The sequence below is a fragment of the Mirounga angustirostris genome, unplaced genomic scaffold (genome assembly GCF_029215605.1).
Source record: "Mirounga angustirostris isolate CCGP_5_RB_7025 unplaced genomic scaffold, mMirAng1.0.hap1 SCAF_5, whole genome shotgun sequence".
Taxonomy (NCBI): Eukaryota; Metazoa; Chordata; class Mammalia; order Carnivora; family Phocidae; genus Mirounga; species Mirounga angustirostris.
The window spans coordinates 108553696-108573264 of NW_026991713.1; the positions used below are offsets into that span (position 1 = coordinate 108553696).

Consider the following 19569-nt stretch of genomic DNA (forward strand, 5'->3'; position numbering starts at 1 on the left):
TATTTTGGGTATATGTTAACTCAATCTTTTCAGTAATAAAAGTGATAAAAAAGCTTTGGAGATAATTGGTATAGGGGATGCTTTGGGTGTGGATACAAGGACTACTGTATTTTGATGAGACCTGGTGTCTAAAGTAAGAGAGGTGAAAGAAACCCAGAGTGACACAGTTTTCTGGTTAGGTGGTGTCATTTCACAAGGCAGGCAGTATGATCACAAGGGGGTGGTATTGGTTGACTCGAGGGAGGGGAAATGATGAATTTATAACGCCGAGTGTTTTTAAAACTGGCATTGGTAGAGCTGTCTAAGAGCTCAGTTGAATACACAGTTTAGGAGCTCAGAACAAGAAGTCTGGTTGGGAGATTCAGATTCTGGAATTCTTAAGTCTGTAAGTGTTAGTTGAAGCTATGGGCTGCCGCTGAGAACACAAAGGAGAGTATGCAGAGTGAGAGGGGGCCAGGCAGAAAGCCTGCGAATGCTTATAAACAGTCTAGGGCTGGGTGGAGGAAAAGGAATCCAGGAAAGCATTTCCTGCCCAGTTTCTTCTCTGAATTCCTAATTCCTTTGTGTGACAGTTTAGTGAATGACTGGGTCTTCAGGAGTTTTTCCTGTGACTGACATATTTGAGGTAAAGACAAAAAGACTGATTAGTCATTTAGACTCGTCACTAGAAGCATGGTTGTGATTAGGAGGTGGTAAACCTGGGTTTCAGCATAAGCTGTGCCACTGAATTCCTCTGTGACCTTTGCTGGAATACTTCATCTTCCAGGGCTTTGGTTTCTGCAGCTACACCATCGAGAAGTGGTCTGTATGTTTCCCTCATTCTGTCATTCTTTGAGTTGAAGGATAGCTACTGCTCAACCCAGGCGGTGTGGAGTGCAGCTCTTCTCCCACGAGCAACCATTTTCTTGTGTCATCACCAGAGAGGATGGGTGCTGTGCCAAATTATTGCTATAAGAAAACCTGCCAGTGTTGACCAGCTGAATCTATTATTGTAAGCTCTTTGACAGATGTAACTCTGTTGTATGTTTCATTTTAATCCATCAGTGTAGAGTGCCAGGTACCTGAAAAATGCCGTGTGCTCAGTGGTTGTAGATCAGGCGTGAACTTTGCTGTTGAGTATGTCGTCTAGTTAGGACAAGTTGTGTTTAATCTAGGGAAACATAACAAATACCAAAGAATATTTTACACTATGTGCTATACCAGATAATTTTCTGTAGATTTTGAGAAAAAGATCAGCATTGTCTTAACCGTTTTGGAATGCTTTATAAAGGAGCTTGGAATGGTATGAACAAAGATACAGATGATAGACAGTATAAGTAGAAGGCAGAATTCAGTGTAATTTGGCAAATATTGTTTGACTACTCTGCGTGTGTGCACAAGTATCTGTTGAAGGCCTGAATTTTGTCTTCCCTCTAGTCTGGTGTGGTTCACAGACATGAGTACAGTTAGTTACCATAGAAGTTTGAATAAAATAATGTTACTAAGCAGCACTGAAACTGAAGGTTTGTCATTTACTATGCTAGACACTTAAGGATATGTTTTAGGATCATAAAGAAAGGAGTAGTTAATTCTGCTTATTGTGGTTGGTGAAGAGATGAAGAGCCAGTGAACACGGCCAAAAAAAAAGAAAAAGAAAAAAAAAGAAAGAAAAGTTAGCATTTTATTTTACTGTAGGGAATGTAGCTTCAGTGGATGAAGAAAGTATTTACATGAAAAATTTATTGGGAATGTACCATTTGAAGTATGGAAGTCACATTTCAGTGTATAAATGTTTACTGAGTCAATATATCAGTAATTAAGCTTTCTTACTCTTTGTGAAACTCAGAATAGTAATTTATTGGCTCTCCAATATTTTATAGTTCATGTATGATTTATTTCATATTATGATTTCAGTGCTTCTCAGAAGGGGTCATGGTAGTTCATATTTGATTGTTGGAGGAGGAGGTTGTAGTTTGAAAAAGTACATTCGTTATATTAGCAAAAAAAACAAAAAACACACAACAGGGAATGGATTTGTACTTGTTTAAGAAGCATGGGTATAAAATGATTGAAAGCCACTTATTAAGTAGTCACTTCGGTTCTTACGGTTGGAAGCCTGTGACTAGTGAATGAGTTGGAGAGCAGGAAGAAAATTCAGTAATTAAGTAAAATGTGATCTACAGATCACCATAAAATATGTGTTGCCAAGAGCTTTTACATTGATGATCATATTTTACTTTTGCAGCAAGTCTGAGGTAGACATTATTCCCAGCTTAGTGCTGAGTGCAATGAGAAATTTGTTTCTCCCTATGTTTAGTTTTTAAAACATTTGTTATGTATTTAAAATATACCTAGCACTGTGCTTGTTTGACTCCATTACAGGGCAGAGAGGAACTGTGGCAAAAGATATGGTCAAAGTTATTAAACTTTTGATCAAGTGAGAATTTTGGAGTGATCCACCTAAAAGTAGATAAAATTACACAATCTGGGAACATAATTTACAATTCTCCTTAATTAAAATAATGTAGAACAGATGTTGTTTTCAAGTGCTTATTGATACCATTACCAGGGTGGTTAACATTTTTTGCTAGCTCCATTTACAATTATCTTTGTAACTTGTCCCAGAGTAAAATTTCTCAAACAAAACTGTTACTAACCTACTCTTTTCTCCTTTCAGGGAAGGGCAAAATCTATAGTCATAGCAGGTGTAGAGAAGGAACATCTCACTAGGCTGGTTTGAAAAAACTAGTTGCCAGGTACTGTCCTTTCTTTTGAATGCAAGGAGGAGCTTGCAAGAATTAATTTCAGGCAACTTTCCATTCTCATTTTGGATCAGCGTTTAATATTATGACTTGATTTGTTTCAAGTGTCTTCTGTTTGTATTTTAAGTCTGTCCTTCTTCAGACTTGAGTTTATTACATGCCCCGTCACTGATCTTTTTAGTTTAATGCTTTTTTTTTTTTTTTTAACCAGGTTAGCAGTTTATTATAAAAGGATGTAATTCATAAACAGCCAGATGGAGGAGATGCATAGGGCCGCCTCTGGAAGTGCCACTCTCCCTGAATCTCCACAATTCACCATCCCGAAAGCTCCCAATTTTTTTTTTTTTTCCATTTTCACATAGGCTGTCCTTTTTGAGGGGTGAAAGTAGTATACCAGTTACTCATTTACTAGATTGCTATTGGCTCCATCATGTTTTTAATTGCCTTATTTTGAATTTTGTGAGGTTTTTCCCAAGCATGCTCTTTGTGTCGTGTTGATCCTCTTCCTTGTATTTATGAATTCTGTAAAGGATTTCGACTTAAATTTCCTCCCTGAGTTTTGTACGCTTTTCCTCTAGTTTTGTGGTCTTATTTTTGACTGATCACTGTGAGACCTATTTGAGATTTTCTAAATTCCTTCAAGAGCATAATGGATTCATCTAGATTTTCTCCTATTTTCAGAGAAAATTCTTCACCTCCTTTCACTTTTTCTTCTGTAGAAGAGTTTTTCCTGATTAAGTTCTGTGCTCCCCCCCCCCAACCAATTTATCTTTGAGGCTTTTTATGTGCCATCATGCGGTATATCCGTTGTCTTTCCTGTGCACTTGTGGGCTGGGTGGTGGGTGACGGTGATTGATCTTCCATATTCACATTTCCTTGGAGAAGGTGGGTAGACCAGTTCCTAGTGATGGATTTTGCTGCAGTCTGTTATTGTTATTTTCTTAAAGTATATAGCCCTATTATGAGCTGTTCTCAGATTCCAAATTGTGTCGTGAGCCTGTAGCTTTGGAGCAGCCTGACCTTTGCTGTTGGAGCTCATTAGCTTCAGGTGGATGTCACCGTTGGGTAAGAAAGAGTCGGTGCTCATAAAAAGCACCTTTTTTTTTCTTCTGGGCAGGAGTAGTGAATTGTTGAAAGATTTCTAGTTCAGACTACTGTTTGTTTATCTACAGTAGGTGGAAAAGAACTTCTAGTGAAGTGTTAGTTGTATCTTTGCCTTGGAGTACTTAGCCTCTTCGCTTTATTTCCTCTTGTTTTTTTTCTTTCTTCTTCTTCCTTTCTGCTAAGTTTTGTTAATCATTAATTCTGCCTTCTTATTTGGGTCATAAACACCTTCATGGTCACCAGCACATACCTCTTCCTGCCAGAGAGAGGGAAATAAAATGTTGAGCTTTACTTGTTCTTCCTGAAGGGGAAAGATGCTCCTGCCCCAGAGGAATGCATCTCCCCACTCTCACCCTCAAATTTGATGGAACAGAGATCAGTGGGATTTCTGAGCACCTTCCATTTGGGCACCCCCATCTGATTGCCCTCTGTATGGGGAGAAGTGGGAAGAGCTGCATGTAAATTCTCTGAGGCTTTCAGTTTGGCTCTCTGTTGTTTTTATACTCTATATTGATTTTTAAATATTCTTTTATAGGACTATTTTTTCCCTTTTAAAGGCAGATACAGAAAATAATGATGGTGGGACAGACTTGGGATGAATACAGCTGTATTATATTTTTAGGAGAGATTATAATATACCTCAATGTAGGTATCCTAATCTTTTCTACTATTAAGGTGAAAAGATTTTAAAATGTTATGACATAAAAAAGGAAGCAAATTCTGTTGTCTAAAAGAGAGTATTTGAAAGTTAAAAACCCTTAACCTTTCTTACTAGAAACCTGCTTCTATTGAAAGGTTGAGCTTTTGAATCAGGCCTAGGTTCCTATCCCAGCTTTGTCACTTAGTCTGGCTTTGTCTGCACAGTAGATTTGCAATCAATATTTGCTGACTTGAATTTAATTGGTTGTGTTGAATAAAAATGTACCCTTTTGCAAGGATTTGATAGGAAGAAATTTTTTGTGGATGACTTCTCTTGGTACTGGTTGACTTTTCGGTACCTTATTTTAAAATTTGAAATAAATGTAGGGCGCCTGGGTGGCTCAGTCATTAAGCGTCTGCCTTCGGCTCAGGTCATGATCCCAGGATCCTGGGATCGAGTCCCACATTGGGCTCCCTGCTCAGCGGGAAGCCTGCTTCTCCCTCACCCACTCTCCCAGCTTGTGTTCCCTCTGTCTCTGTCTCTCTCTCTGTTGAAAAAATAAATAAAATCTTAAAAAAAAAAAAAAAGAAAGAAAGAAATTAACTCACCACATTTTTTAAGTAATTTTTCTCTAAAATATAATTGTTCAATTTCTACAAATACAGTACTTAAAAAGTTTCTAAAGATTTTATCTGTAAATGTAAAAGAAAATGCCACATGAGTTACTTGTGACAATGATAAAAATATTAAATACGTGTGTATTTAGGAGTTTTGAATAGGACATAAAACTACACTTTGGTGAATAAAGGTGAGTTTGGAGTGGAGATTAAAATAATTATGTATAATTTTTGACAATGGAAACAATGCACACAATTCAGGGTGTTAACCACTAAAATGAAATTGTTTGGAGGAGGTGCTTAACATGATGTATTGTTTAAGGAATGAATTGTGACCCCTTAGATAAACTTGAATATGGTAAGAAGTAATACTAGGGTAAAATGCCTTTGTAGAAATCGAGGCACAAAACCTGTGGGTACACTCATGAAATTTGCCAATTAAATTAACTTTTGTTGGTCTCCCCTTAGTTTGAAGGACTAAGAAATAAACTCACAGGACATTATAAATCCTTTCAACTTCTCTTCTTTGAGTCTGTTCTCACACTGGAAGGATGTTCTTTTTTTTTAATAATGACTTGAATAGGCCTTCAAAAAATTATAGTTTAATGAAGTGCAGACCGGGTGGTAGCTGGTATGTAATTCAGACGGTGTGATTTCCACTCCGTCTGTGTGACCCTGGAAAGGTTATTTTACCTCTCTGTGATTTGCTTTCCTCATCTGTAAACCAAAGATAGTATCATTCCCAACCGCGTAGAGGTACTTAGAGGAGATAGCTGTTATTATTTTTATCATTATTGTCATTATTGTAGTCATTTGAAAGTGTTGAAATAAAAGTGCGATGACTTTTTGTTACAAATTACCCTAAATCCTCCAAACTCAGTGTGTTGTTTTTGTCTGTGCCTGCTGTATGCTTAGGTGTACCAATCTTCCTCTGTTTTTGTAGTCTTCAGTGGGCAGCAGTTCATGCGGGAAATCCCACTGGTACACGGTACTGGGATTCACATTTCTAGTAGTAAAATGTCTTTTCAGAGAAGTTTTCTTCCTTTTAGCCTCTCCTGGGTTTACTTCCTCTAGACAGAAGAAGCCTCGAGTCACTCTCCCGTATTTCTATTTCTATTAGTTATGTTAACCTCCCACCCTGATCTTTTTTTAAGGTAGTCTGTGATACTCATGTTCAGAAATATCTGTATTTTGTCTAATGTAGTAATATAAAACACTGAGATTTTGCTGCTCTTATTATTTTTACATACAAATGGTTAGGAATCCAATTGTTAGAAAGCACATTAAGTAGAATAATCCTTCTTAGATGTGGAACCTAAAATACGCGTCTAGTTATATTAATATAATTGGTATCTAATATGATAGCATCTGATTAAACCTCATTGTTATACAGTATAATAAGGTTTTTTTTTTTTTTTAAAGATTTTATGTATTTGACAGAGAGAGACACAGCAAGAGAGGGAACACAAGCAGGGGGAGTGGGAGAGGGAGAAGCAGGCTCCCCACTTAGCAGGGAGCCGATGAGGGGCTTGGTCCCAGGACCCTGGGATCACGACCTGAGCCGAAGGAAGTCCCTTAATGACTGAGCCACCCAGGCATCCCTATAATAAGGTTTTGATATTGTATCCAAATAAGTATCTGAGTGGCTGTAACAATGAGCATTAATCTTGTTTACAGTTGTTTTATTTCAAACCCATATCCTTTCTTCTTTATCTTGTTCCTCCCCTAATGGGGATCAATCCAAAATTTTCTGGTATGATTATGATTGAAAAAAATCAAAGCCTTTAAACTAAGTTACTTCAGAGATTTGCATCCAGGTATTCTGTCTCCAAATGGGTGCCCTTAACTCTGTGCTCACATGTTATTGTACACTGCTTGCCCTCCTTAAGCTTACTGCTTTCGTTTTTGTTGTTGTTTCTTGGATACCTCAGAATATTTTCAGTTACCTTTATCTTTAGTTTCTTTATTAAATAGTAAGATACTATGCTCGATATAGAGAGAACACCAAACAGTGACTTCTAGGGATGAGATGGCAGTTCCTAAGACAAGTCAGCTTCACACATCTGTAGTAGATGGGTAAGAGCTACTTGTATCTTAAATACTAAATTTTTTAAAACAAAGATTGTTTATATTTGATTATGTATCTGACTTAAGTCACCTGACTTAAATCACCTCCCCAGTTCTTGCCGTCATTGGGATCTTCAAGAGTACATGCAGGTAATACCTCTCACACTCTGGTCTGGCAGTTTTCTTGACTTTTTCAACTCCGGTGGCCTTCGAGCACTGTATGAGAGACCTCTTTTGTCCTCACCTCCTCCTGGCCTCTTCTCTGATTCCAGCCACTGCTGCTGGGAACAGTGTTATGACTCACTTTTGGCTGACTGCATCTTGCCCTCAGGTTCCTCCTGGGACTTCTCTTGTGTGATTGTGGGGCGAGAAGCTGCTGCAGCCTTCTGCGCAGATGCACGGTAGTTCTTGGAAGTGTCGGGGAAGTGAATGCCCCTCGGAACAAACTTTTACCTATGGGGACTGGAATTAATGTACTTCTCCATATTGACCCTCCTCTGTACAGACTTTCTGTACACTTCTCAAAACTTCTCAGCCAGGTCAAGCCCCCAGGCACCCACATGGCAAAGAAGTCTGAATTGGCTGTCTTGGTTCACTGTCTTCCGTATCTCTGTCTTTCCCTGGGGTCACCTTTGTATAATAATTGCCTGCAATCCTGTTTTTGTCTCAGCCTCTGCTTTTGGAAGGAACTCTGGCTCAAACAATTGCCTGTAGCTATATTCCCACTTAGAACTTTTTACCCAAGACTACCTGTCTTTGAAATGTTAAGCCTGTCCTTCCTTTCTAGCTCTTCCCTCCCCTGTGTACAGGAGCCCCTTTCTTCTCACCTACCTCTTGTGATCTCTAGTCCTTTGACTTTGTCCTCTTCTGTGTTGTTAACTGTGAGCATGGCCAGTGCCTCCCCTCCGCCCACCCGCACTTGCCCTAGAAACCAATGGATTAATTCAGTGATTTCCAGTGGGAGTCTGACGATCCATGCGAGATAGTCTCAGTGATTTGAACTACAAGAATTGGTAAAAAAATGTGCTTTTGTGCTAATAATTATAGTAATAAGCAACCAACATCTGGATTATCTGGTCGAGTACCTTATAGCTGAGTCATCATTATTTTGGTGCCGAGTTTTATTTGTATGTGTAAATTAATCTTGGTTCATAATGTATAAGAGCCAGGACCATGAAGCATTTTACGTCTAGCTTTAAGTTGGCTGTACATACCTAAATGAATTGAAAATTGGTATTGCTAGGGTGTCTATAGTAACTGTTTTCTATTTAAAGGGAGTCTGCACATTAATTCTGACAAACTCTTCTTTCCTAGGCTTCTGAGTAATGTCAGAGAAAATGTCATACAGTTTAATATAGTTCAGCAAAAATTTTTGAGCATTGACTTTGTGCCAAGTGGTTCTGGTGCTTGCTGTTGTTGAATAAGACGTGCCAAGGCCCTGTCTTCTTGGAGCCTGGAACCCGTCAGGAAAGATGGGTGTGAACAGGTCGTTCAGAGTGAGAGGAGTGAATGTGCCTTTTAAGTCAGGGCCCTGAGCACTGCTGTGTAATGCCCCACCTGTTCTAGTACCCTCCCCCCTTGAGCCCCACCTCCTCCTCTCCCAGCAGTTGTCCTTGCTCTGCTTTCAGAGCAAACCTAGGCTGTCTTGCCCTGAGCTGACTGAGAAGCACCTCTCTTCAGACTTGCACACTCCCTTGTGTGCTGGATGCTGTCCTCTCTGCTCCAAGGACGCTGGGCTCCATCAGTTATTCTCTCCTGGGTCCTCACCTCGTCAGCTTGCCTATTTTCCTGAGTATTCTTTCCTTCACAGCCTATTTTCATAGTTTTGGTTGCTGCCTCTGTGGCAGCCATTCTGGGGTAATCCGTCCTCTCTAACCCTGACTTATCTCCTGAGATCGAGACCTGTCTCTTGCCTTCCCCGTAGGTAGGTAGCCTCCCAAGAAGTCCCTCAGGCATCTCACCTTGCACAGTTTTAAAACAAAGGCATGATTTGCTCCTCTGACGTCATTCTCCTTCTGCCTTCTTTGTTTGAAAGTGGTGATTCCTTTTCCAAGCAACTACCAGATCCCCACTGTTCTACCTCCTAATCCCACAGTTGTCTTCTCATCATCACCCAGTGCTGCTCTGTGCCTTCAGATGTTTGCTGAGCCCCAGCAGTGAAAGCAGTGCTGGTTTTGTAGCTCTCACCTTGACGCTCATCCTCTGTCTCATGGATTTTTTGCCATGTATGTATCGTATGCTACCCTGCCCCATTTTTTTTCCAGTTTCCCTGCTATATATAGAATAGAATCTAAACCCTTTGAGCATGGATGGCCTTGAAGTCTCAGAAATGCTTAAGTACGTTAAGATTCTTTTTGGATTTTATGATTTTAAGATTTTTTAAATTTATTTTAAGATTATAGTAACAATTTTTACTTACTGTAAAAAAATTAGGGGGACAAAATAATCATTCATCCCACAGACCAGATTTAACTATAAATAACATATATATATATATAGAATTTTTTAAGATTTTATTTACTTATTTGACAGGAGAGAGTGAGAGAGCACAAGCAGGGGGAGGGGCAGAGGGAGAAGCAGGCTCCCCACTGAGCAGGGAGCCCGATGTGGGACTCAATCCCAGGACCCTGGGATCACAACCCGAGTCGAAGGTAGACGCCTAACCGACTGAGCTACCCAGGCGCCCCTGGATATATTTTTTCTAATCTTTTTTCGGTACAGATAGAGTGAGACAGTCCCAATTGGGTGGTGAGGGGGGAGTCACCCAAACATGTATGTTTAGAAATGAGATTGGAAAGAAGTTACTGTAATTCTTCCTAGGACTCCACGGCTTTGCACATACAAACCTCTTGCCTGGAACATTTCTCTCCATCTGCCTGCCTGTTTTGCCAAATCCATGAAGCCGCTGAACTTGGCCAGGCAGATTTTGGTGTCCTCAGTGCACTTTGTCCTTATTTTCATTACAGAAACCATCACATCATATTGTAATCATTTGTATTTTTGTCTGAAGAGAAAATTCCTTGAGACAGCAATTTTTGTGTCTCCAGAGAGGGCACAAAACCTGACAAAGTTGGCTGAGGAAGAATTTCCAGAGAGGTGGGGGAGAAACCAGTAAAGCCCGAGGGAACAGAGTGGGTTAAGAAAGAATGGTGAAATGGATTAAGTGCTGCCTGTAATATCTGTGGGTGGTAAATGGATGTATCTCCCCAAGTACCTATTGTAGGCAGTCAAGAAATTTTGAATGAATGAATAAATGAATGAATGCAGAGAGTAAGAGAAGGCCTGGAAGGCTCTTTTTTGCAAGAGCAGTTTCACATGCATGGTAAGAAGTGGACACCAATAACAGCCGGTTGAGGAGGGAGTAGGAGATTATAAAATGGAGAACAGTGTAGACAACTCCAACAGTGTAGATAACCTTTGAAGAGAGGATCAGGATAATGCCTGGAGGCATCTCTCCCTGTGGCCCCTCCCCTCAGGATGAAGTGTTCTGCAAGGAATGCCCTTGGTAGGGAACTCCTTAGCTCGGGACTCACAGGCCCCGCTGGTGAGCATGTGGGTTTTAGGCCCAGGTGGGCATCCAGGTAAATCTGATGCGGATATTGCCTAGACCACACTTGGAAAGAGCTGCCTTAGGAGGAAATGCTTTGGAAGCTCTTGGTGCGTCCTCCTTCCCACCCCCACATGCTGGAGGAGCATCCAGTACCTTCAAGGACTGTCCAGATTGACGGAGAGGCTGCTGGGTCTTCTGTGCCACGTCCTCTGCACTGCCTGCTCTCCTCTCCTCACTCACTGCTAAACCAGTTTCTTCTCAGCCTATTCCTCACCGCTCTTTAGTCTTCTTTGCTGTCTTCTTCTGTCTCTGGGGGCTTCTCTGTTTCCTGAGGGAGAGCCTGGCCTTTTACATGTTCCCCAGCCAATGACGGTGCCTCTCTGTTTCTTGCCAGTGCGCTGACCAGTCACAGGAGAGTTGACAAGTATCCTTGAACTGTTCTCAGCTGCTGTCCTGTTCTCTCAGCTGCTCTTCAACACTAAAGCCTATTTTGCCTGCTTGTGGGTTTGGAGCTCTTCCAGAGCAAGAGAGTTTCAGAAGGCTAATCTTTGACTTGTCAGGGTTTACAGAAGGAGAAGGACAGGGCATTTAAAATAATATTTTAAAGGTGGGTAGCCTAAGGATGTGAGGCTGCCTAAAACAGTGTTTCTGTTACCTCATAACTTTATCTTCATGGTGATTCTCTGAATTGTGTAGTATTTTAAAACGTTTTTCAAAGCAGTCTAGTGGTCCTTGAAATAGCCTGAGGAGTATCCTGAAGAAACACGTATCAGCCCATATATGGAACAAATATTTATTCTGTTGACTTTGTGTAGAAACTGCCCAGATGGTCCATTCATCACAGTCTTAATGTTCCAGGGCCTTTTTGTCATAACTTTGGAATTGATAACATTATTTGAATTGCTTAGAATTTTAGTCTGATGGATTTATTGCACATAAACCTATTGGGGAGGCCATAGAAGGCAAACTGTAGGCATGTCGCACTTCTGTGACACTCCGCACAGTTACAGCCTTTTTTTTTAGATTTTATTTATTTCAGAGAGAGAGAGAGTGAGCTAGAGAGAGAGAGAGCACAGCATGGTGAGGGGCAGAGGGAGAGGGAGAAGCAGGCTCCCCAACGATCAGGGAGCTGGACGCGGGACTCGATCCCAGGACTCCGGGACCATGATCCAAGCGGAAGGCAGCTGCTTAACCAACTGAGCCACCCAGGTGCCCCAGTTACAGTCTTTTGGATGCAGTTATAAATAATGTGTAAGCAAAACTGTTCGCTTGCCGCATAGCAGGACGTGCTTTTCTGAGCACAATGTAGAGCGTGTGGTTACGTAAGTTACTCTCACTGCTCTTCTCTGGGAAGCCAACAGAGAAAGCTTAAAAAGCATTTAACAGCAGAAGAGACACAGGGATCTGGGGTGCTCTGAGCACAACTTTGAAGCACTCTTCGGGACTTGTGGGATTAGCATCTCAGAATGGAAGCTTTTGAAGCCAGGTTTTGTTTTTTGTTTTTTGTTTTTTTTTTAAGAAATATTTTTTTCTTACTAAAGGAAATGTACCAAGAAAGAAGAAAATCCCACACAGTTACTCTGCCATCATTGTTTTTATTAAGAAACTGAAAAGAAGAAAACACTGTGACAATTTAAAAACAAACCCATTGTCTTTTTTTAATAAAGATTTAGTGCATGCGCGAGCAGGGGGGAGGGGCAGAGGGAGAGGGACAAGCAGACTCCCCACTGAGTGCAGAGCCGCACACAGGGCTCCATCCCAGAACCCTGAGATCATGACCTGAGCCGAAATCCAGTTAGATTCTTCACTGACGGAGCCACCCAGGCACCCCCAACATTGTCTTTATATTACGCATATGCCTCTGTCATCACTAGGTCTCCTTGGGTACTTTATACGTGCGTGTACGGTCATTTTTACATACTTGTCATCTTAATATGTACTTTGCATCCAAAATTATTCTAAAAACCTTTTGTTACTACATTTTATCTTTATGACTCTAATAGTCCATTTGGTTGAAGCAGTTAGCTGATTCCTTGTTACTGGGTAGAGGACGTTTGTGTTTTTGCCTATTGTAAATAAACGAGTTGTGTGTGTGTATCACGTTTTATATTTTTAACTATTTCCTTAGGATGAATATCTAATAGCTAGATTGCTAAGTCAGAAGGTAGAAACATTTTTTATGGTTTTTGGTATAGGTTAAATTATTTCCCAAAAAATTATACCAGTTTATAGAGCCATCTCTGGTTTCTCTCAGCCATCTGCAATAGTTTTATTGGGTTAAAACTCCCCCCCCCCCTTTTTTTTCCTGCTGGTTTACCTAATATTGCTTTAATTCATACTTCTTCGGTAACTAGTAAAACTAACTTTTTGGGACTTTACCGTATTTCTTCTTGTTTGTTTGTTTGTTTGTATTCTTGTGGGAAAGGCAGATATTTATACATAATTGGCTGCTAGTCCAAGAGCAGTAAACAGTTAAAGGAGGTTAGTGAGCTGTGGCTGGAGCCATCTTTGACCAACTCTGCTAAAGTATAGATCAATATTGTGAAAACTGATTCACGGAAAATTGTCCTATACCTGATGGGTGCAGGTTGGGGTAATTCTGAACAATATACAGGAGATTACTTAATTTTTCTTTAGCGATTCTGGAAGACACTCAAACCCCTGTTAGGTCTTTTTAGGCTCCCTTCCTGCACTTTTTCTTCCTTCCTTCCTTCCTTCCTTCCTTCCTCCCTCCCTCCCTCCCTCCCTCCCTCCTTTCTTTCTTTCTTTCTCTCTCTTTCTTTCTTTCTTTCTTTCTTTCTTTCTTTCTTTCTTTCTTTCTTTCTTCTTTCTTTCTTGTCTAGTTTGTAGATCTGGAAATGACAGGAAATTGAACTAAATATTTTACAAATCCCATGCATAGAAGTTATTTTATTAAAAACAGATAACTAATTACAGGAGCTCAACCTTAAAAATTAAGTCAGGCCTTGTGCAGGATGTTGGTCTTGGTCTGAGGAGAAATAGACATTATTGAAAAGTTTTAAGCAAGGGGGTGAGCCATCTGGATTTTGACAAGTTCACTCCAAACTGACCTGCAGTACTGAGGTAACTGAAGCATCTGGATATGGCTGTGTGGCCCCCTAGGGGCCATAGGAGGTGATAGACGTAGAGGTTCCATGGAACAAAGACTGCTTAACCAACTGAGCCTTAAAAGGCTTTTATGGTGTTTGGGAATACTTGACACTTTGTTGAGCATTATTAATTAGATGTTAAAATATATTTTATATGGAGGAAGGTGAGAATGGATTCTAGGGATCCGGTATGGACATTATTTTAATGTAAGTGACAGTGAGGTAACCGGGAAGGGGAGGAGGAGGGTAAAAGGGATTGGAGAAGAAATGGTTTGAGAGGGATTATGTTTATAAAATCAACAGAAGATAAGGTGAGTGGGAATGTTTTGTGTTTCATGTATTATCTTTTTTTGTTATTTTCTTAATATTTAGCAATGTACATTTTATATTTCAGATGAATTTACAACTAATTTTCTGGATTGGGCTGATCAGTTCAATTTGCTGTGTGTTTGGCCAAGCAGGTAAGTAAAAAAAAAAAAAAAGTTTTCTAGTTGTCTTTTCATTTCAGTGTCTTGTATTACTTTTTGACCAATTAGATTCTTGAGCAAATCTAAACCACGGGCCCCTGGGTGGCTCAGTTGGTTAAGCGACTGCCTTCGGCTCAGGTCATGATCCTGGAGTCCCTGGATCGAGTCCCACATCGGGCTCCCTGCTCGTCAGGGAGCCTGCTTCTCCCTCTGACCCTCCCCCCCTCATGTGCTCTCTCTCTCTCATTCTCTCTGGCTCAAATAAATAAATAAAATCTTAAAAAAAAAAAAATCTAAACCACATCATGCTCCTCCTTCTAAAAGCTGTGCAAGGGCCGCATCTCACTCGGGGTAAAGGTTCTTAGAGTGGCCTGCGAGACCCTTCATCATCCAGACCCTCACTGCTGCCTCCCAGAACAGTGACAGGGCGGGTTGGCTAAGGAAATGCTGAAGTGATAGGAATACAGAACACCACAGCAAGGTCTTTTAAGACTGTAATAGAGTGTTTAAGTGAGCATAGAGAAAACAAAGGTGTGTGATACATTTAGAAGAAAATAAAATGAATGTGTAGAATGGTGGATTATGAATGAACTATTACCATCTAAAAAAATGAAACCAGGAATAACCGCCTTTCTAGAAGATGTTCTTAATCTTGATCAAAAAGTATTGCAAAATGTTGGCATTATCTAGAAGAGGAATGAAACATAAAGCAAAAAATATAGTTAATCCTCTTACAAACCATGGTGCATCCACATCCGCAATAATGGATGTGCAGTTCTCTTCTCCAGATCTCAGAAAATACATTGCATAGAACAATTATTTGATCTTAGAACAGGAAGGACTTACTACATGGAAAAATGAAGAAAAACCTTAAAGGAAATTATTGATATAGTTGATTACCTAAAACCAATAACAACATAAAAACCCAAAGTGTCTGGATGTCAGAACACCATCAACAAGATGAGAAACTAAACAAAGGTTTAATTTCATTAGCATGTGTTGAGATCCAGTAAAAACAGATGAACATGATAGAAGAAAAATTTGCAAAGGATATAAACAGAAAATGTACAAAAGAAATGGCCAGTAAAATATGATAAAAATGAAACCTTAAATAACTGACAGTAGAATTGATACTCTAATTTATATGTGTTAAATGAGTAAAAGATTTTTTATATTAAAAAAGTACTTGGTGTTTGTCGAAGGTCTGGTGAAAATGGTATTTGTATACTGCTTGTAGGATTATAAATTTGCATATTACTTCTGGATAGAAATTAGTATATACTGAGAATATTAAAAACATGAATGCTGTCCCACTCAGTATTATCTTTTTTAATTTGTGCTAAGGAAATGATCAGAGTTTTACATTGTGAGACTGGTCCTCAGAATGGGTGCATATATACGCACATACATGTACATGTATTTGGAGGGTTCGTGTGTATATGTGAGCAAGTGTGTGGAAACTATGCACACATGCAATTGAAAACAATCTAAATTTGTCCAACATTAAGTAGTCATTAATATAATAAAATATAATCATTAAAAGCCATATTTTTAAAGAATTTGGATAAAGTATAGAATTAGGATAAAGTATAAAAAGTAGTATGCAGGGATGCCTGGGTGGCTCAGTTGGTTAAGCGACTGCCTTCGGCTCAGGTCATGATCCTGGAATCCCTGGATCGAGTCCTGCATTGGGCTCCCTGCTCGGCAGGGAGTCTGCTTTGCCCTCTGACCCTATCCCCTCTCATGTGTTCTCTCTCATTCTCTCTCTCTCAAAATAAATAAATAAAATCTTTAAAAAATAAATAAATAAAATAAAAATAAATAAAAAAAATAAAAAGTAGTATGCAAAATGTATATTCTCTATTTAAATAATATCTATATGTGTACTTCCTTGCTATTTATCTATCTTCATAGAAAAAAGACTGGAAAGAAATATACAAAAATGTTAACAGTAGTTATCTCTTAGTGGGTTATGGGTGATTTTAAGTTTGTTCTTTATGCTTTTATGTATTTTCCAAATTTTCTATTATGAATATATGTTAGATTTATAATTGGAGAAGACACATTGGAGACCGTCCATGTTAGTGCTCACCACATGAAAGGCATGCTGATGTGGATTCAAAGAAATGTGAGACATACTTGGAACAGAGAGCCTGAAAAATCATGGGATTGCGGACTGGATGAATATGGGTTTTTCAAGTATTTAACATACTAAACATGAAGGGAAAGCATTTGCAGATGCTTTTATGGGTATGGGTGTGGTACTATGAGCTAAATGAAAAGAAATAGTATTTTACCCAGTTGTAAGAAAACTCCTGATAATTATGACCATCCAACATAATAGATCCTGAAATTATGCCTTTGAAGAAAAGGATGAATGTATAGAGTACTGGTACGTAGTCTTTGCTATTAGAAGACAAGAAAGCTAACTATCTTTTCATGGCTCTCTATGCCAAGGTAATCTAACATCACCTCTTTGGGGTAGGTCTGGATCAATGTAGTAACAATTATATGTTATGTAATATAATGTATATTTATATATAACATGTAACAATATATGACATTGTATGTTGTGTTATTCATATTTAAGGTTTATATGTGTTGTATTATTTGTCATTGTATTCATTTTTCATTATCTTCTCTCTTAAACTTCAAGTAAAGTTGTCTATTCTTTGTTTGTTCTGACAGATGAAAATAGATGTTTAAAAGCAAATGCCAAATCATGTGGAGAATGTATACAAGCAGGGCCAAATTGTGGATGGTGTACAAATTCAGTAAGTAAAATTGCTCAAGGCCTTTCCATTTACTCTGTAGTCATTTACTGTGACCCAATATTGTATCCTTGGGAAATGTTAGATATGAATTTTCACTTAGATCAATGTTTATTGAATAAGTATCAACTCTGTGTCTAATACTATGTGATGGTCTAGAGGTGTGTTGTTTTATACAGTAGCCGCTAGGCCCATGTAGCTGTTGAGCACTTGAAACATGCTCCAAATTGGTCCAAATTGAGAATTGCTATAAGCCTCAGATACATCCCAAAGTTTGAAGATTTAATGATTAGAAAAAAAAAAATCATTAATAATGTTGAAATGGTAATATTTTGTATATATTGTTAAAATTAATTTCCCGTTTATTTTTTTTCTTTTAGTGTAGCTACTAGATAATTTTAAAATACATATATAGCTCACCTTTGTGGCATGCATTATATTTCTATTGAATAGCTTTCCCCAAATCCCTAGCCATTTAATTTGACTGTTACAGATTTTTCTCTTTTTTTGGCAGGAGAGGTATAAGCTAACCTTCCTAATTATATTTGAGTTAGAACTAATATAGAATTGATTTGCATCCCAATAAAAACCCATTGAGGTTAGGGTTTAAATTTTATTCATTTTTGTCATCTGTGTACATTGCTTAACTTGATACCTTTCACAAAGCCTCCTAAATGTTAAATGAATAAATAAATGTGTGCATGAATGTCAGAACAGGAAGTATAGGGAAGTCATTTGAGGATATATAATTTATTTATAGAGTGAATAATTTCAGAAGGTCAAAGGTTTATTGTTTGTTTTTACTCAGGCATCTGACTCTGCACATTTCAGCTGTCTGTTTTGTAGGTGTGACTAAACTGGTTAAATACAGATATTTAGTATGGTTTGACCATATGAAAGACAAAATCAGAGGGTTTTGTTTTGTTACTTCAAAATTTTTGTAGTGATACTTTCTGTTCTCCTAAAAATGGTATTCTGGAATTCAGTTTGTCTCAGGCAGGGCTTACTTTCCAAACTGTACTTTTAATAGTTTAGCCATTGAAATTTGTGGCATGATTTTGCAATGTGTTCAGTGAAATTCTGTTTGTTACCGTCTTAAAGTTTCCACACTAGGCTCCTGTGCTTTGGTAGTATTTTAGGTTTGATGATACGTAAAAGTAGTTCAGCTTTGAACTATCTGACCTTTTGTATTCCCTTCCAGTTGTTTTTCTAATTACATAAATGCTCTCATTAGTGTTATGTTTCCCTTAAAAATAACTGATTAAAACCATTGTGTATTCTTTGCATTTAAATATCCTCACTTATGCAACACCATGAAACAAATACCATATAAAATTGAACATAAAGTGACCTGAAAGAAAAGGCGTTTCCTCATTTTCCCGACGTGAAGATTTAAAAAAAAAAAATCTTTGGCTTAAAATAACTATGTATACAATTTTTAGGAGTATATGTGAAATACTCAAATGTCTGTTATAATAATTGGTTATTATAGGTACACATTTTAAAGTGACACATACCCACACCCTAATTGTCATTGTTTTTCTCCCCTCTCACATTTCATGAAAAACTTTTATTCACAGATTTACATACATCTTAACAGCAGTGTTTTTGCTTTCACTAAGATACTTCTTCAGTCATCTGATAAAATTTTTATTTCCAAGTTGTTGTATGTATAAACATTTTGAAATCATATCACTACTGGAAATTTTACCTCCAGCCACAAGTAGCATTTATATACCATTCAGACCTTTTTTATTTTTATATTTTTAAAATACACCCTACGGAAATATATACTCATGACCTTGTCACGTGATCAGATTTTATGGTGATTATTGTTTTGTATTGTCATGTAATCATTGCTGTGATTATTGTTTTTCAAAATGAATTTTAAAAGCCTTATTTAATAGCCAATACTTGAAATTTTTTCATATCTCCAGGTATACTTACTAACTCTGTTAAATTTCTCGGTCTCCTTTTTAAAAATTGCATCATTCATTGAGACACCTTCAGGCTAATATGTTTTCCCTAAACATTGAGTTGTTCAAAATAATGTGAGGAGAATGCTACATAATACGAGGGACTTACATAGGACTTCTTAAGGGAAATTTTGGGGGAAAAATATTTGTCCGGTATTTGGGTAAATACATTACTTATTAGTGGCCATTAAGCATGCTGAATATGTGATTTTCACTGAAGAGATTTCTTTGATTTAGATACTTTGAAGGTGATAAAATGTACACTTAGGTCAGTCCTAAGTATTATTCAAGTAATACATTACTAGTAATATAGTAATTATAAAGGAATTACTCTTCTAGAGAATGAGTTCATTTGTTTTTAAACAAGAGCATATGATTTGGGTGAAGGGAGTGTTTTGTTTAAAAATGAGAAATGAAGTACGTTAGTTGTATCACTTGATTTTTGCATTTCAATTGCACATATGCAATTATGATTACACAGAATGTTTGACCATTATACTTATTATTCATACCTATATTTTGTGTG

General features: G+C 38.2%; 1 protein-coding gene and 1 long non-coding RNA gene across 5 annotated transcripts in view; one reads left to right on the forward strand and one right to left on the reverse strand.

The window, feature by feature from the left end:
* Positions 1-19569, forward strand: part of ITGB1 (integrin subunit beta 1) — a 45662-nt gene that overhangs the window by 3869 nt on the left and 22224 nt on the right. For all 4 annotated transcript variants that reach the window (XR_010411654.1, XM_045874218.3, XM_045874217.3 and 1 more), the window contains exons 2-3: positions 14224-14290; positions 16985-17070. Coding sequence is in view for 3 of the 4 variants with exons in the window: in XM_045874218.3 (XP_045730174.1) it covers positions 14224-14290; positions 16985-17070 (153 nt within the window). In the remaining variant the exon portion in view is untranslated. The remainder of the gene's footprint in view (positions 1-14223; positions 14291-16984; positions 17071-19569) is intronic.
* LOC129045802 (uncharacterized) lies at positions 2902-11009 on the reverse strand. Its single transcript, XR_008506029.2, has 2 exons — positions 10873-11009; positions 2902-4101 (listed from the first exon to the last, which is right to left on the reverse strand). It is a non-coding gene; the product is annotated as an uncharacterized LOC129045802 (long non-coding RNA).